Raw genomic sequence first — 26,084 nt, 5'->3', positions numbered from 1 at the left:
TAACTGTATGGATAAAAGGCAACATTGTGCTGCCCTCTTCATTGACCTGTCAAAGGCTTTCGATACTGTTGATCACTCAGGCTTTCCTCAATTGGTCTCGACCAGGCTGCATGAAACTGGTTTAAAATGTACTTGACAGATAAAACTCAATCTGTAACTACAGATGGTGTTAAATCAGGTTTCCTGGATATTACAAAAGGTGTCCCGCAGGAGTCGATTCTGGGTCCTGTACTTTTTACTGTTTACATTAACAATGATGACGATGATACTGTTGTGTATGCTATTGCCCCCACGGTTGACCAGGCTCTATCTGAACTGTGCTTTTATTGTATAACAGAAAAATGTTATTGACCTGAAATTAGTATTGAATGAAGGTAAAACTAAGTATATGTTGTTCTCTAGAACGCTTAAAAATAACTGATGATTTAAGCATACAGTACATTTGAAAAATATTCAGACCCTATCAGTTTTTCAACATTTTGTTATTTTTTTTTCATTTTCTACATTGCAGAATAATAGTGAAGACATCAGAACTATGAACTAACACATATGGAATCATGTAGTAACCAAAAAAGTGTTAAACTAATCAAAACACATTTTATATTTGAGATTCTTAAAAGTAGCCACCCTCTGCCTTGACGACAGCTTAGCACACTCTTGACATGTTCTCAACCAGCTTCACCTGGACTGCTTTTCCAACGGTCTTGAAGGAGTTCCCACATATGCTGAGCGCTTGTTGGCTGTTTTTCCTTCACTCTGCGGTCCAACTCATCCCAAACCATCTCAATTGGGTTGAGGTCGGGTGATTGTAGAGGCCAGGTCATCTGATGCAGCACTCCATCACTCTCCTTCTTGGTCAAATAGCCCTTACACAGCTTGGAGGTGTGTTGAAAAATTACCCAAATGATAGACCCACTAAGGGCAAACCAGATGGGATGGCGTATCGCTGCAGAATGCTGTGGTAGCCATGCTGGTTAAGTGTGACTTGTATTCTAAATTAATCACTGACAGTGTCACCAGCAAAGCACAATCACACCTCCTCTTCCATGTTTCATAGTGGGAACCACACATGCAGAGATCATCCGTTCACCTACTCTGCGTCTCACAAAGACACAGCATTTGGAACCAAAAATCTAGAATTTGGACTCATCACACCAAAGAACAGATCTAATGTCCATAGCTCATGTTTCTTGGCCCAAGCAAGCCTCTTCTTCTTATTGGTGTCCTTTGGTAGTGGTTTCATTGCAGAAATGGACCATGAAGGCCTGACTCACGCAGTCTCCTCTGAACAGTTGATGTTGAGATGTGTCTGATACTTGAACTCTTGCGAAGCATTTATTTAATTTACTCTGGGTCTTCCTTTCCTGTGACGGTCCTCATGAGAGCCAGTTTCATCACAGCGCTTGATGGTTTTTGCGACTGCCCTTGACGAAACTTTCAACTGGGGGCGAAAGTTCACCTTCCAACAGGACAATGACCCTAGGCACACAGCCAAGACAATGCAGGAGTGGCTTCAGGACACCTGTCTGAATGTTCTTGAGTGGCCCAGTCAGAGCCCGGACTTGAGCAGCGATGCTCCCCATCCAACCTGACAGAGCTTGAGGGGATCTGCAGAGAAGAATAGGAGAAACTCCCTAAATACAGGTGTGCCAACCTTGAAGTGTCATACCCAAGTAGACTTGAGGCTGTAATTGCTGCCAAAGGTGCTTCCACAACAAAGTACTGAGTAACAAAATGTGGAAAAAGTGAAGGTGTCTGAATACTTTCCGAATGCCCTGCATGTACTTTGGATGGTGTCCATATTGATCCCGTCCCTGCTTACAAATATCTGGGCATTTGTATAGCTGAAAAGCTCTTTTAAAAAGCATATACATTAGAAAGTTCAGAAGCTGAGAATAGAAATAGGTCCTGCCTTTCGCTAAATAGTAGAATGCAGATTATTCAGTTGACGTTCCTATCGGCCCTGGACTACGGCGACATCATCTATAGAAACGCAGCTGCCACTTCATTAAAGCCATTAGATGCAGTGTATCCTAGTGCACTGCACTTTATTTACGGGCGCCAGTTTGAACAATCATCATCGGATTCTCTCTTTGATGTCACTTAGGTTGCTTACATTGCTTTCATTTATAAAGCCCTTTTACAAAAAAGTCTCACTGTACATAACATCATTATTAAACGTTAGACATACGAGTTACCACACCCGGTCTCAGGTATAGTTAACTGTGGAAACTCCTTTGGTCTGTACTGAGTTACGTAAATCAGCGTTTAGTTTTCTTGCATCTTATTTGTGATGTTCTGGTGCCTCTGGGGCGATTCAGAAAGATGATTGAGGACCTTATTACTGATGACTGTTTTTCTTTCTGCTTGCATTTTGTAGTTGTATTTTCTGTCATTTAGGGCTCATCTATAAAATAGACTTTGGTCTCAGTATGTCTCCCTGATAAAATAAAGGTTAAATAAAATTGGTACCTTGGTACATTTTGAAGAAGTTATGTATGACCCATTTCTTGAAGTCATCACTGCTTCCATATCTCCGATGATTAAATATTTAGAGCTCTGCCTCAGCCCAATCCCTCTCTCGGAATAAAAAGGGAGGGATACTTTGTGTTTCCACAAAACTTGATCAAAGTCCTAACCTCAGCAAAATGTTACGGGGTAGCACTAAATCATACTGTCTGCTTACTAAGGTTTGCTTTAGTGCCTTACTGAGACATAAACATATGCAATTAAAAGGGAAAATCTAAATACTTCATCCTTGGTTTGGCCTGAGTAGGCTTAATGTTGGTGAATGTTTTATTTCATAGGGGACTGGCAGAGATTGCAGCAAGAATACTTTTATGAGTAGATCAGCTTTAAAGTTGAGCTGACAGCTGTTTTGCACTGATTCACTATGGCTGTAGTCATCAATCTAGCAAGAGGGCAATATTTTATTAATGTAGTAGTGTTTCCCCCCTAGAAAGATGACCTTTGACTTTCACTTTGAATTGTTAATTTATGTCTGAGAAAAAAAAATACTTTTCAACCCATATGATGTAGTATATAATAAAACATACAAATATGATGATAAAATAAATATAAATAGTGAATGAATAAGCCTTTTCATACTTTATAATATGTCCGTATATAGTTATAATCTGTTTTAGGCGCATCTTACCAAAAACATTTCACATTCTTTATTACTTTACCAAACTTATCATGACATTAGTGATACATGTTAAATTACATTAGTGATAAATGTTACATTTCTAAATCAACATTTAAATGGGCAATTTAAACAGTGTGTTTCCCTCCTATTGAGAAGGGCTATGTAAAGGGCTCGATTTTGTCATTCTGAGCATATGCAATGTGTCTGCCTCTGACGTAAAAAAAAATGTGCGACTTCCACACAAAATTATTACTTTACTTATTTTAGGAAGAGTGTAGGTCGCATTATTTATAGTAGAGCTATGGAAGTTGTGTATTTAGATCTACCTATTCGAGACATATCCCAGCAATTGCTTAGCCATGTCTGTGCGATGAAGCAGTCGAGCTGGATAAATGTTTTTCTAAGGACCGCCCTTTTGACGTGATGTCGTAGTGAAGTGACATAAATCGATGTAATAATGCAGCAGACCACCAGAGGGGGGCAAATACAAGTTTATTCGACAGAGGACCTTTACATGGTCTTAGGAAGGTCTGGATTTCTGTCTTCTGACGTATTAAACGGTTGGAAATCAATAAAATATATGTTTAAGTAATTCTAGTGCCAGATTTCGGGGACTGTCAGCTTAAGAGGTTTTAATATTGCAGATTGATTGTAGGTTCTATCAATTTAATTGTTTTCATCAATTCTAATCCCCCTTATTAATGTTTTTTCTATATATATATTTTCCCCCCTACCCTACTATCCCTACCCTACAATTCCTAAATAATTATACTTTTCTCCTTCATTTCCTCCTTCAAGTGCAGGATTTTCACCCACAGTGGCCAATCCATTATTCATTCTGATTTTAACTCCAACCCTCCGATGTCCACAGATTAACTAATCTCTCCCAGTATAATGCCCTTTTGCTATTTCCTTTTGCAATACATCCCTCCATTTTACTATGATACCTTCCATCTGAACCCTGATATTATGACATAACAACCCCCCCCCCCCCCCCCCCCCCACACACACACACACCTTTTGGCCTCTGAACATCCTCAATTCGTCAGGCCATGGACTCTACAAGGTGTTGAAAGCGTTCCACAGGGATGCTGACCCATGTTGACTCCAATACTTCCCACAGTTGTGTCAAGTTGGCTGGATGTCCTTTGTGTGGTGGACCATTCTTGACACACATGGAAAACGGTTGAGCGTGAAAACCCAGCAGCATTGCAGTTCTTGACACAAACCGGTACACCTGGCACCTACTACTGTTCAAAGGCATTGACGTGTTTTGTCTTGCCCATTCACCCTCTGAATGGCACACGCACACAATCAATGTCTCAATTGTCTCAAGGCTTAAAAATCCTTCTTTAACCCGTCTCCTCCCCTTCATCTATACTGATTAAAATGGATTTAACAAGTGACATCAATAAGGGATCATATCCTTCACCTGGATTCACCTGGTCAGTGTATGTCCTGTTCTTAATGTTTTGTACACTCAGTGTATTGAGCATTATTTTTGTAGCAAGTGTTTTTTTATAATAGCTTAAATTGAACCAAACATATTCTAGGGTCAAGTGTTGTTTTAAATGTCAATTCATAGACCCGATGCCAAGGTATTGGGACATTAAAAAAAACTCTTCACAACTGACCTGAATTTGAGGAATTCTTATACAGGAGGAACTGCTTTGGGTAAACAAGATGTGGTGTGTGTGTGCATTTGTGTGTGTTCAGCCTGTGTGTTTGTGTGTGTGTTTGTGCACTCTCCTCCAGCCCGCACTCCTCCTCAACCCAAAAGGTCTCCCTATAACAAGTGGTAAGAGGCCATGGTCAATCGAACAAGGACAAAATACATCCCACGAATGAGTCCCCGGTAGCCTACGTGACCTACGCCGTGACAGGCTATAGGGGTCAAGATCCAGATCCATACAGGGCTAGCCTCATCCAGTCAAGGCCTCTTTACAGTGAAGTCAAGTGATGAGGTGGCGCAGGCCGTTTGGTGCCTTTAGCCCCAGTTAGTCAGTCTCTGCTAATGCGTCTAAGAGGGATTAGGACCCTAAGTGTTCTCAAATCCTATGAGTGCTCCAGATGTTGTTTTGGCCTGCTACCTACTTTCTGCAACGCAATGTGCCTCTCTCTCTCTCTCTCTCTCTCTCTCTCTCTCTCTCTCTCTCTCGATTGCTCTCTCTCTCTCTCTCTCGATTGCTCTCTCGCGATTGCTCTCTCGATCTCTCTCTTTCTCGATCTCTCCCCCTCTCTCTTTCTTGTTGCTAAGGAGCTACCAGCACTGAACACGCCCCTTAGGAAGAGTGCTAAGATGCAATCACCTGACCTTATGTGTATTTACATGGTCAAGCCGACCAGATTGTGATTATATAAATGATCCCTCCCCTGATCTGCTGATTCCTGATCTGCTGATCTGCTTATCAAAAGGTTAAACATGTTATTATGTTGCAATCGTTATATAACAAACCACATATGATGTACTATAGTACAGTTGAGGGGTTACTTTATCATTTTCAACTGGTGTATGATGATGGTGTTAGGATAGCCGTATGGATTGGTTTAATACGTTCGGGTCACTGGGTGGTCATGATGTCGGCCACTTACCTCTGACCTCTCTTTCGAGACTATGATGAAACCGTTGCTGTCCACAAGGAAACAGTTGACATCCTGGAGGAAAAGAAGACAGCACATTAAATGAAGCATCATATTTATATAATATTTGAACCTCATTGTCATTCCTGATTTGAATCGTAACTGACCCCAAACCTGTAGAATAGACTCAGTACTCACAATGCTTTGACAGGTGAGAGGGCAGACACCTTCCACTTCTGTACACTGGAGAGAGAAAGAGACAGATAGAGATGAGAGAGATATAGAGATGAGAGAGAGAGGATAAAGGTCAAGGTCGTGAGTCAGAAGGTCGACCACCCCTTAGATACAGATTAATCATGTGACTGGCTGACAGCAGAGAGAGAGACCTACAGTGCCTTGCGAAAGTATTCGGCCCCCTTGAACTTTGCGACCTTTTGCCACATTTCAGGCTTCAAACATAAAGATATAAAACTGTATTTTTTTGTGAAGAATCAACAACAAGTGGGACACAATCATGAAGTGGAACGACATTTATTGGATATTTCAAACTTTTTTAACAAATCAAAAACTGAACAATTGGACGTGCAAAATTATTCAGCCCCTTTACTTTCAGTGCAGCAAACTCTCTCCAGAAGTTCAGTGAGGATCTCTGAATGATCCAATGTTGACCTAAATGACTAATGATGATAAATACAATCCACCTGTGTGTAATCAAGTCTCCGTATAAATGCACCTGCACTGTGATAGTCTCAGAGGTCCGTTAAAAGCGCAGAGAGCATCATGAAGAACAAGGAACACACCAGGCAGGTCCGAGATACTGTTGTGAAGAAGTTTAAAGCCGGATTTGGATAGAAAAAGATTTCCCAAGCTTTAAACATCCCAAGGAGCACTGTGCAAGCGATAATTTTGAAATGGAAGGAGTATCAGACCACTGCAAATCTACCAAGACCTGGCCGTCCCTCTAAACTTTCAGCTCATACAAGGAGAAGACTGATCAGAGATGCAGCCAAGAGGCCCATGATCACTCTGGATGAACTGCAGAGATCTACAGCTGAGGTGGGAGACTCTGTCCATAGGACAACAATCAGTCGTATATTGCACAAATCTGGCCTTTATGGAAGAGTGGCAAGAAGAAAGCCATTTCTTAAAGATATCCATAAAAAGTGTCGTTTAAAGTTTGCCACAAGCCACCTGGGAGACACACCAAACATGTGGAAGAAGGTGCTCTGGTCAGATGAAACCAAAATGTAACTTTTTGGCAACAATGCTAAACGTTATGTTTGGCGTAAAAGCAACACAGCTGAACACACCATCCCCACTGTCAAACATGGTGGTGGCAGCATCATGGTTTGGGCCTGCTTTTCTTCAGCAGGGACAGGGAAGATGGTTAAAATTGATGGGAAGATGGATGGAGCCAAATACAGGACCATTCTGGAAGAAAACCTGATGGAGTCTGCAAAAGACCTGAGACTGGGACGGAGATTTGTCTTCCAACAAGACAATGATCCAAAACATAAAGCAAAATCTACAATGGAATGGTTCAAAAATAAACATATCCAGGTGTTAGAATGGCCAAGTCAAAGTCCAGACCTGAATCCAATCGAGAATCTGTGGAAAGAACTGAAAACTGCTGTTCACAAATGCTCTCCATCCAACCTCACTGAGCTCGAGCTGTTTTGCAAGGAGGAATGGGAAAAAATGTCAGTCTCTCAATGTGCAAAACTGATAGAGACATACCCCAAGCGACTTACAGCTGTAATCGCAGCAAAAGGTGGCGCTACAAAGTATTAACTTAAGGGGGCTGAATAATTTTGCACGCCCAATTTTTCAGTTTTTGATTTGTTAAAAAAGTTTGAAATATCCAATAAATGTCGTTCCACTTCATGATTGTGTCCCACTTGTTGTTGATTCTTCACAAAAAAATACAGTTTCATATCTTTATGTTTGAAGCCTGAAATGTGGCAAAAGGTCGCAAAGCTCAAGGGGGCCGAATACTTTCGCAAGGCACTGTATATGTGGATTTGGAACACACAACCATAACAACAACACAAACATGGCTGGCTCTATAGCCGAGTCAATAGGGTGTGATAACCTCTTCATAATCAGAGAGAGGAGTTAATGTACTGTATCAACAGAAAGTGAAAGGTCACTGTTTACTTACATCTGTGTCATTGGGCTGTGAGTGGAGGTGAGAGGCAGAGAGGCAGAGGAAGAGAAAGACAGGGAGATGATCAAATATTAGCACTTAGCAGATTATCCTAAATGTAGTGCACACGTTTTGGTATGTGTATGTGATCCCTGCGGGAACTGATCCTGTGACCTTGATGTTGCCATGCTCTTACCAACTGAGCCAGAGATGGATTTGTGTCAGTAGTCTGATATATCGATGGAGAGCTGAGTGTGTGTATGTGTGTGTCTGTGTACGTTTGTGTGTGTCTGAATGTTTGTGTGTGTGTGTTGCTCCCTTACCTGAAAGGTAATGGCCCATAGCCTCTTCTCCAGCATTTCCAAGGACATCTGCACCCCGATGGCTAAAAATAGACCACAAGCGTGCACACACACACTCAGGTCAGTTGAGAGAGGAAAACATGGACTCTGCAAAAACCCTTAACCCTAAATTTACTGTGACCATCTGTGAAACTACATTGAGAGGCTGGGTGGATGTGGGGTTGGGCATTACAGTGAGACAGGAAATCGATTAGGCCTTCAGTTCACCTCTATGCAGTTTGCCCAGTTAGCACCAGACTGCTGCTGTTTGCATGCAAATGGTCACTGTGTAAACACTGATGAGGTAGTGTGAGGCGTGTGGTACAAGTAAATCTTGTCTGGGTGGGGTGAGACTATGCAAATATCTGCCATGCTTTCATGGTATCCTGTTGTTGTTGATACCTCTGCAGTATTCTGTGTTGTGAGATACTAATGTTGGTAATACTTTATTTAACCAGCTGATTACTTGGAAGACTTGTTAAAATGGTTATCACCTATTGATTGCATAGTATGTCTGATGTTTTACATAGCATATCAGATGCCTTGCATAGTATGTCTGATGTTTTACATAGTATGTCTGATGTTTTACATAGTATGTCTGATGTTTTACATAGCATATCAGATGTCTTGCATAGTTTGTCTGATGTTTTGAATAGTATGTCAGATGTTTTGCATAGTATGTCAGATGTCTTGCATAGTATGTCAGATGTCTTGCATAGTATGTCAGATGTTTTGCATAGTATGTCAGATGTCTTGCATAGTATGTCAGATGTCTTGCATAGTATGTCAGATGTCTTGCATAGTATGTCAGATGTCTTGCATAGTATGTCAGATGTTTTGCATAGTATGTCAGATGTCTTGCATAGTATGTCAGATGTCTTGCATAGTATGTCAGATGTCTTGCATAGTATGTCAGATGTCTTGCATAGTATGTCTGATGTTTTGCATAGTATATCAGAAGTCTTGCATAGTACTGTATATCAGATGTTTTGCATAGTACGTCTGATGTTTTGCATAGTACATCTGATGTTGTGCATAGTATGTTGGATGTTTTGCAGAGTATATCAGAGGTTTTGCATAGTATGGCTGATGTGTTGCATAGTATGTCTGATGTTTTACATAGTATATCACATGTTTTGTATAGTATGTCTGATGTTTTGCATAGTATGTCTGATGTTTTGCATAGTATGTCTGATGTTTTGCATAGTATATCAGAAGTCTTGCATAGTACTGTATATCAGAAGTTTTGCATAGTATATCAAATGTTTTGCATAGTACGTCTGATGTTTTGCATAGTACGTCTGATGTTGTGCATAGTATGTTGGATGTTTTGCATAGTATATTAGACATTTAGCATAGTATGCCTGATGTTTTGCATAATATATCAGAAGTCTTGCATAGTACTGTATATCAGTAGTTTTGCATAGTACATCTGATGTTGTGCATGGTATATCGGATGTTTTGCAGAGTATATCAGATGTTTTGCATAGTATGTTGGATGTTTTGCATAGTATATTAGACATTTAGCATAGTATGCCTGATGTTTTGCATAGTATATCAGAAGTCTTGCATAGTACTGTATATCAGAAGTTTTGCATAGTACATCTGATGTTGTGCATGGTATATCGGATGTTTTGCAGAGTATATCAGATGTTTTGTATAGTATGCCTGATGTTTTGCAGAGTATATCAGATGTTGTGCATAGTATTTTGGTAGTTTATCATAGTATTTTGGATGTTTTGAATAGTATATCAGAAGTTTTGCATAGTAAATCAGAATATTTGAATGTATGTTGATTGTTTTGCATAGGATAGCAGATGTTTTGCATAGTATGTCTGATGTTTTGCATGGTATATTAGATGTTTTGCATAGTATGTTGGATGTTTATCAGAGTATGTTGGATGTTTTACATACAGTATTATGCCTGATTTTATACATAGTATGCCTGATGTTTTGCATAGTATGTCTGATGTCTTGCATAGTATATCAGATGTTTTGCATAGTATATCAGATGTTTTGCATAGTATGCCTGATGTTTTATATAGTATGCCTGATGTCTTGCATAGTATAGCAGATGTCTTGCAGAGTGTATGAGATGTTTTGCATAGTGTGCTTGATGTTTTGAATAGTATATCAGAAGTTTTGCATAGTATAGCAGATGTCTTGCATAGTATGTCGGAAGTTTTGCATAGTATATCCGAGGTTTTGCATAGTATGGCTGATGTTGTGCATAGTATATCAGAGGTTTTGCATAGTATGTCGGATGTTGTGCATAGTATATCAGAGGTTTTGCATAGTATGGCTGATGTGTTGCATAGTATGGCTGATGTGTTGCATAGTATGTCGGATGTTTTACATAGTATATCACATGTTTTGCATAGTATGTCTGATGTTTTGCATATTATGTCTGATATATTGCAAAGTATATCAGATGTATTGCATAGTATGTCTGATGTTTTGCATCGTATTTCAGATATTTGGCATAGTATATCAGATGTTTTGCATAGTATGTCTGATGTTGTGCATAGTATATCAGAGGTTTTGCATAGTATGGCTGATGTTTTACATAGTATATCAGAAGTCTTGCATAGTACTGTATATCAGAAGTCTTGCAAAGTACTGTATATCAGATGTTTTGCATAGTATATCAGATGTTTTGCATAGTATATCAGAAGTCTTGCATAGTACTGTATATCAGAAGTCTTGCAAAGTACTGTATATCAGATGTTTAACATAGTATATCAGATGTTTTGCATAGTATATCAGATGTTTTGCATAGTACGTCTGATGTTTTGCATAGTATATCAGATGTTTTGCATAGTATGTCTGATGTTTTGCATAGTATATCAGAAGTCTTGCATAGTACTGTATATCAGAAGTCTTGCAAAGTACTGTATATCAGATGTTTTGCATAGTATATCAGATGTTTTGCATAGTATATCAGAAGTCTTGCATAGTACTGTATATCAGAAGTCTTGCAAAGTACTGTATATCAGAAGTTTTGCATAGTATATCAGATGTTTTGCATAGTACGTCTGCTGTTTTGCATAGTACGTCTGATGTTGTGCATAGTATGTTGGATGTTTTGCAGAGTATATCAGATGTGTTGAATAGCATATCAGATGTGTTGAATAGCATATCAGATGTTGTGCATAGTATTTTGGATGTTTTGCATAGTATATCAGATGTTTTGCATGGTAGGTCTGATGTTTTGCATAGTATATCAGATGTTTTGTATAGTGTGCCTGATGTTTTGAATAGTATATCAGAAGTTTTGCATAGTATATCAGAAGTTTTGCATAGTAGGTCTGATGTTTTGCATAGTATGTCTGATGTTTTGCATAGTATGTCTGATGTTTTGCATAGTATATCAGAAGTCTTGCATAGTACTGTATATCAGAAGTTTTGCATAGTATATCAGATGTTTTGCATAGTACGTCTGATGTTTTGCATAGTATGTTGGATGTTTTGCATAGTATATCAGAAGTTTTGCATAGTACATCTGATGTTGTGCATGGTATATCGGATGTTTTGCAGAGTATATCAGATGTTTTGCATACTATGTTGGATGTTTTGCATAGTATATTAGACATTTAGCATAGTATGCCTGATGTTTTGCAGAGTATATCAGATGTTTTGCATAGTATTTTGGTAGTTTATCATAGTATTTTGGATGTTTTGAATAGTATATCAGAAGTTTTGCATAGTAAATCAGAATCTTTGAATGTATGTTGATTGTTTTGCATAGGATAGCAGGATGTTTTGCATAGTATGTCTGATGTTTTGCATGGTATATTAGATGTTTTGCATAGTATGTTGGATGTTTATCAGAGTATGTTGGATGTTTTACATACAGTATTATGCCTGATTTTATACATAGTATGCCTGATGTTTTGCATAGCATGTCTGATGTCTTGCATAGTATATCAGATGTTTTGCATAGTATATCAGATGTTTTGCATAGTATGCCTGATGTTTTATATAGTATGCCTGATGTCTTGCATAGTATAGCAGATGTCTTGCAGAGTGTATGAGATGTTTTGCATAGTGTGCTTGATGTTTTGCATAGTATGTCGGAAGTTTTGCATAGTATATCCGAGGTTTTGCATAGTATGGCTGATGTTGTGCATAGTATATCAGAGGTTTTGCATAGTATGTCGGATGTTGTGCATAGTATATCAGAGGTTTTGCATAGTATGGCTGATGTGTTGCATAGTATGGCTGATGTGTTGCATAGTATGTCGGAAGTTTTACATAGTATATCACATGTTTTGCATAGTATGTCTGATGTTTTGCATATGATGTCTGATGTTTTGCATAGTATGTCTGATGTTTTGCATAGTATATCAGAAGTCTTGCATAGTACTGTATATCAGAAGTTTTGCATAGTATATCAGATGTTTTGCATAGTACGTCTGATGTTTTGCATAGTACGTCTGATGTTGTGCATAGTATGTTGGATGTTTTGCATAGTATATCAGAAGTTTTGCATAGTACATCTGATGTTGTGCATGGTATATCGGATGTTTTGCAGAGTATATCAGATGTTTTGCATAGTATGTTGGATGTTTTGCATAGTATATTAGACATTTAGCATAGTATGCCTGATGTTTTGCAGAGTATATCAGATGTTTTGCATAGTATTTTGGTAGTTTATCATAGTATTTTGGATGTTTTGAATAGTATATCAGAAGTTTTGCATAGTAAATCAGAATGTTTGAATGTATGTTGATTGTTTTGCATAGGATAGCAGGATGTTTTGCATAGTATGTCAGATGTTTTGCATAGTATGTTGGATGTTTTGCATAGTATATTAGACATTTAGCATAGTATGCCTGATGTTTTGCAGAGTATATCAGATGTTTTGCATAGTATTTTGGTAGTTTATCATAGTATTTTGGATGTTTTGAATAGTATATCAGAAGTTTTGCATAGTAAATCAGAATGTTTGAATGTATGTTGATTGTTTTGCATAGGATAGCAGGATTTTTTGCATAGTATGTCTGATGTTTTGCATGGTATATTAGATGTTTTGCATAGTATGTCTGATGTTTTGCATAGTATGTCTGATGTTTTGCATAGTATGTCTGATGTTTTGCATAGTATGTCTGATGTTTTGCATAGTATATTGGATGTTATGCATAGTATGTTAGATGTTTTGCATAGTATGTCTGATGTTTTACATACAGTATTATGCCTGATTTTATACATAGTATGCCTGATGTTTTACATAGTATGTCTGATGTCTTGCATAGTATATCAGATGTTTTGCATAGTATATCAGATGTTTTGCATAGTATGCCTGATGTTTTATATAGTATGCCTGATGTCTTGCATAGTATAGCAGATGTCTTGCAGAGTGTATGAGATGTTTTGCATAGTGTTTTTGATGTTTTGAATAGTATATCAGAAGTTTTGTATAGTATAGTAGATGTCTTGCATAGTATGTTGGAAGTTTTGCATAGTATATCCGATGTTTTGCATAGTATGGCTGATGTTGTGCATAGTATGTTGGATGTTTTGCATAGTATATTAGACGTTTTGCATAGTACATCTGATGTTGTGCATGGTATATCGGATGTTTTGCAGAGTATATCAGATGTTTTGCATAGTATGTTGGATGTTTTGCATAGTATATTAGACATTTAGCATAGTATGCCTGATGTTTTGCAGAGTATATCAGATGTTTTGCATAGTATTTTGGTAGTTTATCATAGTATTTTGGATGTTTTGAATAGTATATCAGAAGTTTTGCATAGTAAATCAGAATGTTTGAATGTATGTTGATTGTTTTGCATAGGATAGCAGATGTTTTGCATAGTATGTCTGATGTTTTGCATGGTATATTAGATGTTTTGCACAGTATGTTGGATGTTTATCAGAGTATGTTGGATGTTTTGCAAAGTATATCTGATGTTTTGCATAGTATGTCTGATGTTTTGCATAGTATGTCTGATGTTTTGCATAGTATGTCTGATGTTTTGCATAGTATATTGGATGTTATGCATAGTATGTTAGATGTTTTGCATAGTATGTCTGATGTTTTACATACAGTATTATGCCTGATTTTATGCATAGTATGCCTGATGTTTTACATAGTATGTCTGATGTCTTGCATACTATAGCAGATGTCTTGCAGAGTGTATGAGATGTTTTGCATAGTATGTCTGATGTTTTGCATGGTATAGTAGATGTTTTGCATAGTATGTTGGATGTTTATCAGAGTATGTTGGATGTTTTACATGCAGTATTATGCCTGATTTTATACATAGTATGCCTGATGTTTTGCATAGTATGTCTGATATCTTGCATACTATAGCAGATGTCTTGCAGAGTGTATGAGATGTTTTGCATAGTATGTCTGATGTTTTGCATGGTATAGTAGATGTTTTGCATAGTATGTTGGATGTTTATCAGAGTATGTTGGATGTTTTATATACAGTATTATGCCTGATTTTATACATAGTATGCCTGATGTTTTGCATAGTATGTCTGATGTCTTGCATAGTATATCAGATGTTTTGCATAGTATATCAGATGTTTTGCATAGTATGCCTGATGTTTTATATAGTATGCCTGATGTCTTGCATAGTATAGCAGATGTCTTGCAGAGTGTATGAGATGTTTTGCATAGTGTGCTTGATGTTTTGAATAGTATATCAGAAGTTTTGCATAGTATAGCAGATGTCTTGCATAGTATGTCGGAAGTTTTGCATAGTATATCCGAGGTTTTGCATAGTATGGCTGATGCTGTGCATAGTATATCAGAGGTTTTGCATAGTACTGTATATCAGAAGTTTTGCATAGTATATCAGATGTTTTGCATAGTACGTCTGATGTTTTGCATAGTACGTCTGATGTTGTGCATAGTATGTTGGATGTTTTGCATAGTATATTAGAAATTTAGCATAGTATGCCTGATGTTTTGCATAGTATATCAGAAGTCTTGCATAGTACTGTATATCAGAAGTTTTGCATAGTACATCTGATGTTGTGCATGGTATATCGGATGTTTTGCAGAGTATATCAGATGTTTTGCATAGTATGTTGGATGTTTTGCATAGTATATTAGACATTTAGCATAGTATGCCTGATGTTTTGCATAGTATATCAGAAGTCTTGCATAGTACTGTATATCAGAAGTTTTGCATAGTACATCTGATGTTGTGCATGGTATATCGGATGTTTTGCAGAGTATATCAGATGTTTTGTATAGTATGCCTGATGTTTTGCAGAGTATATCAGATGTTGTGCATAGTATTTTGGTAATTTATCATAGTATTTTGGATGTTTTGAATAGTATATCAGAAGTTTTGCATAGTAAATCAGAATATTTGAATGTATGTTGATTGTTTTGCATAGGATAGCAGATGTTTTGCATAGTATGTCTGATGTTTTGCAGGGTATATTAGATGTTTTGCATAGTATGTTGGATGTTTATCAGAGTATGTTGGATGTTTTACATACAGTATTATGCCTGATTTTATACATAGTATGCCTGATGTTTTGCATAGTATGTCTGATGTCTTGCATAGTATATCAGATGTTTTGCATAGTATATCAGATGTTTTGCATAGTATGCCTGATGTTTTATATAGTATGCCTGATGTCTTGCATAGTATAGCAGATGTCTTGCAGAGTGTATGAGATGTTTTGCATAGTGTGCTTGATGTTTTGAATAGTATATCAGAAGTTTTGCATAGTATAGCAGATGTCTTGCATAGTATGTCGGAAGTTTTGCATAGTATATCCGAGGTTTTGCATAGTATGGCTGATGTTGTGCATAGTATATCAGAGGTTTTGCATAGTATGTCGGATGTTGTGCATAGTATATCAGAGGTTTTGCATTGTATGGCTGATGTGTTGCATAGTATGGCTGATGTGTTGCATAGTATGTCGGATGTTTTACATAGTATATCACATGTTTTGCATAGTATGTCTGATGTTTTGCATATTATGTCTGATATATTGCAAAGTATATCAGATGTATTGCATAGTATGTCTGATGTTTTGCATCGTATTTCAGATATTTTGCATAGTATATCACATGTTTTGCATAGTATGTCTGATGTTTTGCATATTATGTCTGATATATTGCAAAGTATATCAGATGTATTGCATAGTATGTCTGATGTTTTGCATCGTATTTCAGATATTTGGCATAGTATATCAGATGTTTTGCATAGTATGTCTGATGTTGTGCATAGTATATCAGAGGTTTTGCATAGTATGGCTGATGTTTTACATAGTATATCAGAAGTCTTGCATAGTACTGTATATCAGAAGTCTTGCAAAGTACTGTATATCAGATGTTTTGCATATTATATCAGATGTTTTGCATAGTATATCAGAAGTCTTGCATAGTACTGTATATCAGAAGTCTTGCAAAGTACTGTATATCAGATGTTTAACATAGTATATCAGATGTTTTGCATAGTATATCAGATGTTTTGCATAGTACGTCTGATGTTTTGCATAGTATATCACATGTTTTGCATAGTATGTCTGATGTTTTGCATAGTATATCAGAAGTCTTGCATAGTACTGTATATCAGAAGTCTTGCAAAGTACTGTATATCAGATGTTTTGCATAGTATATCAGATGTTTTGCATAGTATATCAGAAGTCTTGCATAGTACTGTATATCAGAAGTCTTGCAAAGTACTGTATATCAGAAGTTTTGCATAGTATATCAGATGTTTTGCATAGTACGTCTGATGTTTTGCATAGTACGTCTGATGTTGTGCATAGTATGTTGGATGTTTTGCAGAGTATATCAGATGTTTTGCATAGTAGGTCTGATGTTTTGCATAGTATATCAGATGTTTTGTATAGTGTGCCTGATGTTTTGAATAGTATATCAGAAGTTTTGCATAGTATATCAGAAGTTTTGCATAGTAGGTCTGATGTTTTGCATAGTATGTCTGATGTTTTGCATAGTATGTCTGATGTTTTGCATAGTATAGCAGAAGTCTTGCATAGTACTGTACATCAGAAGTTTTGCATAGTATATCAGATGTTTTGCATAGTACGTCTGATGTTTTGCATAGTACGTCTGATGTTGTGCATAGTATGTTGGATGTTTTGCATAGTATATCAGAAGTTTTGCATAGTACATCTGATGTTGTGCATGGTATATCGGATGTTTTGCAGAGTATATCAGATGTTTTGCATAGTATGTTGGATGTTTTGCATAGTATATTAGAAATTTAGCATAGTATGCCTGATGTTTTGCAGAGTATATCAGATGTTTTGCATAGTATTTTGGTAGTTTATCATAGTATTTTGGATGTTTTGAATAGTATATCAGAAGTTTTGCATAGTAAATCAGAATGTTTGAATGTATGTTGATTGTTTCGCATAGGATAGCAGGATGTTTTGCATAGTATGTCAGATGTTTTGCATAGTATGCCTGATGTTTTATATAGTATGCCTGATGTCTTGCATAGTATAGCAGATGTCTTGCAGAGTGTATGAGATGTTTTGCATAGTGTGTTGGATGTTTTGCATAGTATATTAGACATTTAGCATAGTATGCCTGATGTTTTGCAGAGTATATCAGATGTCTTGCATAGTATGCCTGATGTTTTACATAGTATGTCTGATGTTTTCCATAGTATATCAGATGTTTTTCATCGTGTGCCTGATGTTTTGCAGAGTAAATCAGAAGATTTGAATGATTGTTGGTTGTTTTGCAGAATATTTTGGATGTTTTGCATAGGATATCAGATGTTTTGCATAGTATGTTAGATGTTTAGCATAGTATGTCTGATGTTTTGCATAGTATATCAGATGTTTTACATAGTATGTCTGATGTTTTGCATAGGATTTCAGATGTTTTGCATAGGATATCAGATGTTTTGCATAGGATATCAGATGTTTTGCATAGTATGTCTGATGTTTTGCATAGTATGTCTGATGTTTTGCATAGTATATAAGAAGTCTTGCATAGTACTGTATATCAGAAGTCTTGCAAAGTACTGTATATCAGATGTCTTGCATAGTATGCCTGATGTTTTACATAGTATGTCTGATGTTTTGCATAGTATATCGGATGTTTTGCATAGTATATTGGATGTTTTGCAAAGTATATCGGATGTTTTGCATAGTATATTGGATGTTATGCATAGTATGTCTGATGTTTTACATAGGATATCAGATGTTATGCATAGTATGTCTGTTGTTTTACATAGTATGCCTGATGTTTTGCATAGTATGCCTGATGTTTTACATAGTCTGTCTGATGTCTTGCATAGTATATCAGATGTGTTGCATAGTATATCAGTTGTGTTGCATAGTGTGCCTGATGTTTTGAATAGTATATCAGAAGTTTTGCATAGTATAGCAGAAGCTTTGCATGGTATTTCTGATGTTTTACATAGTGTGCCTGATGTTTTACATAGTATGTCTGATGTTTTACATAGTATATCAGATGTCTTGCATAGTATGCCTGATGTTTTGCAGAGTAAATCAGAAGATTTGAATGATTGTTGGTTGTTTTGCAGAATATTTTGGATGTTTTGCATAGGATATCAGATGTTTTGCATAGTATGTTAGATGTTTAGCATAGTATGTCTGATGTTTTGCATAGTATATCAGATGTTTTACATAGTATGTCTGATGTTTTGCATAGGATATCAGATGTTTTGCATAGGACATCAGATGTTTTGCATAGGATATCAGATGTTTTGCATAGTATGTCTGATGTTTTGCATAGTATGTCTGATGTTTTGCATAGTATATTGGATGTTATGCATAGTATGTTAGATGTCTTACATAGTATATCACATGTTTTGCATAGTATGTCTGATGTTTTGCATAGTATATCAGAAGTCTTGCATAGTACTGCATATCAGAAGTCTTGCAAAGTACTGTATATCAGATGTTTTGCATAGTATATCAGATGTTTTGCATAGTACGTCTGATGTTTTGCATAGTACGTCTGATGTTGTGCATAGTATGTTGGATGTTTTGCAGAGTATATCAGATGTGTTGAATAGCATATCAGATGTGTTGAATAGCATATCAGATGTTGTGCATAGTATTTTGGATGTTTTGCATAGTATATCAGATGTTTTGCATAGTAGGTCTGATGTTTTGCATAGTAGGTCTGATGTTTTGCATAGTATATAGGATGTTTTGTATAGTGTGCCTGATGTTTTGAATAGTATATCAGAAGTTTTGCATAGTACAGTGCCTTGCGAAAGTATTCGGCCCCCTTGAACTTTGCGACCTTTTGCCACATTTCAGGCTTCAAACATAAAGATATAAAACTGTATTTTTTTGTGAAGAATCAACAACAAGTGGGACACAATCATGAAGTGGAACGACATTTATTGGATATTTCAAACTTTTTTAACAAATCAAAAACTGAAAAATTGGGCTTGCAAAATTATTCAGCCCCCTTAAGTTAATACTTTGTAGCGCCACCTTTTGCTGCGATTACAGCTGTAAGTCGCTTGGGGTATGTCTCTATCAGTTTTGCACATCGAGAGACTGAAATTTTTTCCCATTCCTCCTTGCAAAACAGCTCGAGCTCAGTGAGGTTGGATGGAGAGCATTTGTGAACAGCAGTTTTCAGTTCTTTCCACAGATTCTCGATTGGATTCAGGTCTGGACTTTGACTTGGCCATTCTAACACCTGGATATGTTTATTTTTGAACCATTCCATTGTAGATTTTGCTTTATGTTTTGGATCATTGTCTTGTTGGAAGACAAATCTCCGTCCCAGTCTCAGGTCTTTTGCAGACTCCATCAGGTTTTCTTCCAGAATGGTCCTGTATTTGGCTCCATCCATCTTCCCATCAATTTTAACCATCTTCCCTGTCCCTGCTGAAGAAAAGCATGCCCAAACCATGATGCTGCCACCACCATGTTTGACAGTGGGGATGGTGTGTTCAGCTGTGTTGCTTTTACGCCAAACATAACGTTTTGCATTGTTGCCAAAAAGATTTTGGTTTAATCTGACCAGAGCACCTTCTTCCACATGTTTGGTGTGTCGCCCAGGTGGCTTGTGGCAAACTTTAAACAACACTTTTTATGGATATCTTTAAGAAATGGCTTTCTTCTTGCCACTCTTCCATAAAGGCCAGATTGGTGCAACATACAACTGATTGTTGTCCTATGGACAGAGTCTCCCACCTCAGCTGTAGATCTCTGCAGTTCATCCAGAGTGATCATGGGCCTCTTGGCTGCATCTCTGATCAGTCTTCTCCTTGTATGAGCTGAAAGTTTAGAGGGACGGCCAGGTCTTGGTAGATTTGCAGTGGTCTGATACTCCTTCCATTTCAATATTATCGCTTGCACAATGCTCCTTGGGATGTTTAAAGCTTGGGAAATCTGTTTGTATCCAAATCCGGCTTTAAACTTCTTCACAACAGTATCTCGGACCTGCCTGGTGTGTTCCTTGTTCTTCATGATGCTCTCTGCGCTTTTAACGGACCTCTGAGACTATCACAGTGCAGGTGCATTTATACGGAGACTTGATTACACACAGGTGGATTGTATTTATTATCATTAGTCATTTAGGTCAACATTGGATCATTCAGAGATCCTCACTGAACTTCTGGAGAGAGTTTGCTGCACTGAAAGTAAAGGGGCTGAATAATTTTGCACGCCCAATTTTTCAGTTTTTGATTTGTTAAAAAAGTTTGAAATATCCAATAAATGTCGTTCCACTTCATGATTGTGTCCCACTTGTTGTTGATTCTTCACAAAAAAATACAGTTTTATATCTTTATGTTTGAAGCCTGAAATGTGGCAAAAGGTCGCAAAGTTCAAGGGGGCCGAATACTTTCGCAAGGCACTGTATATCAGAAGTTTTGCATAGTATGTTGGATGTTTTGCATAGTATATTAGACATTTAGCATAGTATGCCTGATGTTTTGCAGAGTATATCAGATGTTGTGCATAGTATTTTGGTAGTTTATCATAGTATTTTGGATGTTTTGAATAGTATATCAGAAGTTTTGCATAGTAAATCAGAATATTTGAATGTATGTTGATTGTTTTGCATAGGATAGCAGATGTTTTGCATAGTATGTCTGATGTTTTGCATGGTATATTAGATGTTTTGCACAGTATGTTGGATGTTTATCAGAGTATGTTGGATGTTTTGCATAGTATATTAGACATTTAGCATAGTATGCCTGATGTTTTGCAGAGTATATCAGATGTTGTGCATAGTATTTTGGTAGTTTATCATAGTATTTTGGATGTTTTGAATAGTATATCAGAAGTTTTGCATAGTAAATCAGAATATTTGAATGTATGTTGATTGTTTTGCATAGGATAGCAGATGTTTTGCATAGTATGTCTGATGTTTTGCATGGTATATTAGATGTTTTGCACAGTATGTTGGATGTTTATCAGAGTATGTTGGATGTTTTGCAAAGTATATCGGATGTTTTGCAAAGTATATCGGATGTTTTGCATAGTATATTGGATGTTATGCATAGTATGTCAGATGTTATGCATAGTTTGTTAGATGTTTTACATAGTATATCAGATGTTATGCATAGTATGTCTGATGTTTTACACAGTATGCCTGATGTTTTGCATAGTATGCCTGATGTTTTACATAGTATGTCTGATGTCTTGCATAGTATATCAGATGTCTTGCATAGTATTTCTGATGTTTTGCATTGTATATCAGATGTTTTGCATAGTATGCCTGACGTTTTACATAGTATGCCTGATGTCTTGCATAGTATGCCTGATGTCTTGCATAGTATATCAGATGTGTTGCAGTGTATGAAATGTTTTGCATAGTGTGCCTGATGTTTTGAATAGTATATCAGAAGTTTTGCATAGTATAGCAGAAGCTTTGCATGGTATTTCTGATGTTTTACATAGTGTGCCTGATGTTTTACATAGTATGTCTGATGTTTTGCATAGTATATTAGATGTTTTTCATCGTGTGCCTGATGTTTTGCAGAGTAAATCAGAAGATTTCAATGATTGTTGGTTGTTTTGCAGAATATTTTGGATGTTTTGCATAGGGTATCAGATGTTTTGCATAGTATGTTAGATGTTTTGCATAGTATGTCTGATGTTTTGCATAGTATATCAGATGTTTTACATAGTATGTCTGATGTTTTGCATAGGATATCAGATGTTTTGCATAGGATATCAGATGTTTTGCATAGGATATCAGATGTTTTGCATAGTACGTCTGATGTTTTGCATAGTATGTCTGATGTTTTGCATAGTATATTGGATGTTATGCATAGTATGTTAGATGTTTTGCATAGTATGTTAGATGTTTTGCATAGTATATTGGATGTTATGCATAGTATGTTAGATGTTTTGCATAGTATGTCTGATGTTTTTGATAGTATATCACATGTTTTGCATAGTATGTCTGATGTTTTTCATAGTATGTCAGATGTTTTGCATAGTATGTCTGATGTTTTGCATAGTATGTCTGATGTTTTTCATAGTATGTCTGATGTTTTGCATCGTATATTGGATGTTTTGCATAGTATGTCTGATGTTTTTCATAGTATATTGGATGTTATGCATAGTATATCAGATGTTTTTCATCGTGTGCCTGATGTTTTGCAGAGTAAATCAGAAGATTTGAATGATTGTTGGTTGTTTTGCAGAATATTTTGGATGTTTTGCATAGGATATCAGATGTTTTGCATAGTATGTTAGATGTTTAGCATAGTATGTCTGATGTTTTGCATAGTATATCAGATGTTTTACATAGTATGTCTGATGTTTTGCATAGGATATCAGATGTTTTGCATAGGATATCAGATGTTTTGCATAGGATATCAGATGTTTTGCATAGTATGTCTGATGTTTTGCATAGTATGTCTGATGTTTTGCATAGTATATTGGATGTTATGCATAGTATGTTAGATGTCTTACATAGTATATCACATGTTTTGCATAGTATGTCTGATGTTTTGCATAGTATATCAGAAGTCTTGCATAGTACTGCATATCAGAAGTCTTGCAAAGTACTGTATATCAGATGTTTTGCATAGTATATCAGATGTTTTGCATAGTACGTCTGATGTTTTGCATAGTACGTCTGATGTTGTGCATAGTATTTTGGATGTTTTGCATAGTATATCAGATGTTTTGCATAGTAGGTCTGATGTTTTGCATAGTAGGTCTGATGTTTTGCATAGTATATAGGATGTTTTGTATAGTGTGCCTGATGTTTTGAATAGTATATCAGAAGTTTTGCATAGTATATCAGAAGTTTTGCATAGTATGTTGGATGTTTTGCATAGTATATTAGACATTTAGCATAGTATGCCTGATGTTTTGCAGAGTATATCAGATGTTGTGCATAGTATTTTGGTAGTTTATCATAGTATTTTGGATGTTTTGAATAGTATATCAGAAGTTTTGCATAGTAAATCAGAATATTTGAATGTATGTTGATTGTTTTGCATAGGATAGCAGATGTTTTGCATAGTATGTCTGATGTTTTGCATGGTATATTAGATGTTTTGCACAGTATGTTGGATGTTTATCAGAGTATGTTGGATGTTTTGCAAAGTATATCGCATGTTTTGCAAAGTATATCGGATGTTTTGCATAGTATATTGGATGTTATGCATAGTATGTCAGATGTTATGCATAGTTTGTTAGATGTTTTACATAGTATATCAGATGTTATGCATAGTATGTCTGATGTTTTACATAGTATGCCTGATGTTTTGCATAGTATGCCTGATGTTTTACATAGTATGTCTGATGTCTTGCATAGTATATCAGATGTCTTGCATAGTATTTCTGATGTTTTGCATTGTATATCAGATGTTTTGCATAGTATGCCTGACGTTTTACATAGTATGCCTGATGTCTTGCATAGTATGCCTGATGTCTTGCATAGTATATCAGATGTGTTGCAGAGTGTATGAAATGTTTTGCATAGTGTGCCTGATGTTTTGAATAGTATATCAGAAGTTTTGCATAGTATAGCAGAAGCTTTGCATGGTATTTCTGATGTTTTACATAGTATGTCTGATGTTTTGCATAGTATATTAGATGTTTTTCATCGTGTGCCTGATGTTTTACATAGTATGTCTGATGTTTTACATAGTATGTCTGATGTCTTGCATAGTATATCAGATGTCTTGCATAGTATTTCTGATGTTTTGCATTGTATATCAGATGTTTTGCATAGTATGCCTGACGTTTTACATAGTATGCCTGATGTCTTGCATAGTATGCCTGATGTCTTGCATAGTATATCAGATGTGTTGCAGAGTGTATGAAATGTTTTGCATAGTGTGCCTGATGTTTTGAATAGTATATCAGAAGTTTTGCATAGTATAGCAGAAGCTTTGCATGGTATTTCTGATGTTTTACATAGTGTGCCTGATGTTTTACATAGTATGTCTGATGTTTTGCATAGTATATTAGATGTTTTTCATCGTGTGCCTGATGTTTTGCAGAGTAAATCAGAAGATTTCAATGATTGTTGGTTGTTTTGCAGAATATTTTGGATGTTTTGCATAGGGTATCAGATGTTTTGCATAGTATGTTAGTTGTTTTGCATAGTATGTCTGATGTTTTGCATAGTATATCAGATGTTTTACATAGTATGTCTGATGTTTTGCATAGGATATCAGATGTTTTGCATAGGATATCAGATGTTTTGCATAGGATATCAGATGTTTTGCATAGTATGTTAGATGTTTTGCACAGTATATTGGATGTTATGCATAGTATGTTAGATGTTTTGCATAGTATGTCTGATGTTTTTGATAGTATATCACATGTTTTGCATAGTATGTCTGATGTTTTTCATAGTATGTCAGATGTTTTGCATAGTATGTCTGATGTTTTGCATAGTATGTCTGATGTTTTTCATAGTATGTCTGATGTTTTGCATCGTATATTGGATGTTTTGCATAGTATGTCTGATGTTTTTCATAGTATATTGGATGTTATGCATAGTATGTTAGATGTTTTGCATAGTATGTCTGATGTTTTTCATAGTACGTCTGATGTTTTTCATAGTATATTGGATGTTTTGCATAGTATGTCTGATGTTTTTCATAGTATATTGGATGTTATGCATAGTATGTTAGATGTTTTGCATAGTATGCCTGATGTTTTGCATAGTATATTGGATGTTATGCATAGTATGTTAGATGTTTTGCATAGTATGTCAGATGTTTTGCATAGTATGTCTGATGTTTTACATATTATGCCTGATTTTATACATAGTATGCCTGATGTTTTACATAGTATATCAGATGTCTTGCATAGTATATCAGATGTTTTGTCTATATCATGTCTCTATTTTTGTTGTGGATCTTTTTTTGACACAGTGAAATATTTATAGCTAATACACATTTCTGTGAATTAATGACTATAAAGTACTATCTAATTGAATCCAAACTAATCATTGTCAACTAGTAACAATTGACCCTAATGTTCATAATGGCACACACATGCAGGCAGGTAGCCACGATGCACACAAAACCACACACAGTCTGGTCACTCTACTAAAAATAGGGGTCATATCCGAAACCGCAGCTCATCTGCAGTCTGGGGAACTGAGGAGTACCACCCACACACACTAACTGACTGATGCCGCGTGGTGCCAGGACAACAACCTCTCCCTCAACGTGATCAAGACAAAGGAGATGATTGTGGACTACAGGAAAAAGAGGACAGAGCACGCCCCCATTCTCACCGATGGGGCTGCAGTGGAGCAGGTTGAGAGCTTCAAGTTCCTTGGTGTCCACATCACCAACAAACTAACATGGTCAAAACACACCAAGACAGTCGTGAAGAGGGCACGACAATGCCTTTTCCCCCTCAGGAGACTGAAAAGATTTGGCATGGGTCCTCAGATCCTCAAAAGGTTCTACAGCTGCACCATCGAGAGCAT

At 36.5% G+C, this 26,084-nt stretch overlaps 1 protein-coding gene across 3 annotated transcripts in view; it reads right to left on the bottom strand.

The window, feature by feature from the left end:
• LOC110493150 (voltage-dependent calcium channel subunit alpha-2/delta-4) overlaps positions 1 to 26,084 on the bottom strand; it is a 96,872-nt gene that overhangs the window by 10,527 nt on the left and 60,261 nt on the right. For all 3 annotated transcript variants that reach the window (XR_016487562.1, XM_021567396.3, XM_036952286.2), the window contains exons 25-28: positions 8,198 to 8,259; positions 7,890 to 7,904; positions 5,927 to 5,971; positions 5,741 to 5,803 (exon numbers count right to left, since the gene is read on the bottom strand). Coding sequence is in view for 2 of the 3 variants with exons in the window: in XM_021567396.3 (XP_021423071.3) it covers positions 5,741 to 5,803; positions 5,927 to 5,971; positions 7,890 to 7,904; positions 8,198 to 8,259 (185 nt within the window). In the remaining variant the exon portion in view is untranslated. The remainder of the gene's footprint in view (positions 1 to 5,740; positions 5,804 to 5,926; positions 5,972 to 7,889; positions 7,905 to 8,197; positions 8,260 to 26,084) is intronic.

The sequence above is a fragment of the Oncorhynchus mykiss genome, chromosome 2, assembly GCF_057628025.1.
Source record: "Oncorhynchus mykiss isolate SJ-2025 chromosome 2, ASM5762802v1, whole genome shotgun sequence".
Classification (NCBI taxonomy): Eukaryota; Metazoa; Chordata; class Actinopteri; order Salmoniformes; family Salmonidae; genus Oncorhynchus; species Oncorhynchus mykiss.
The sequence above is the reverse complement of the archived record's forward strand: the minus strand, read 5'-3'. Positions and strand labels throughout refer to the sequence as shown.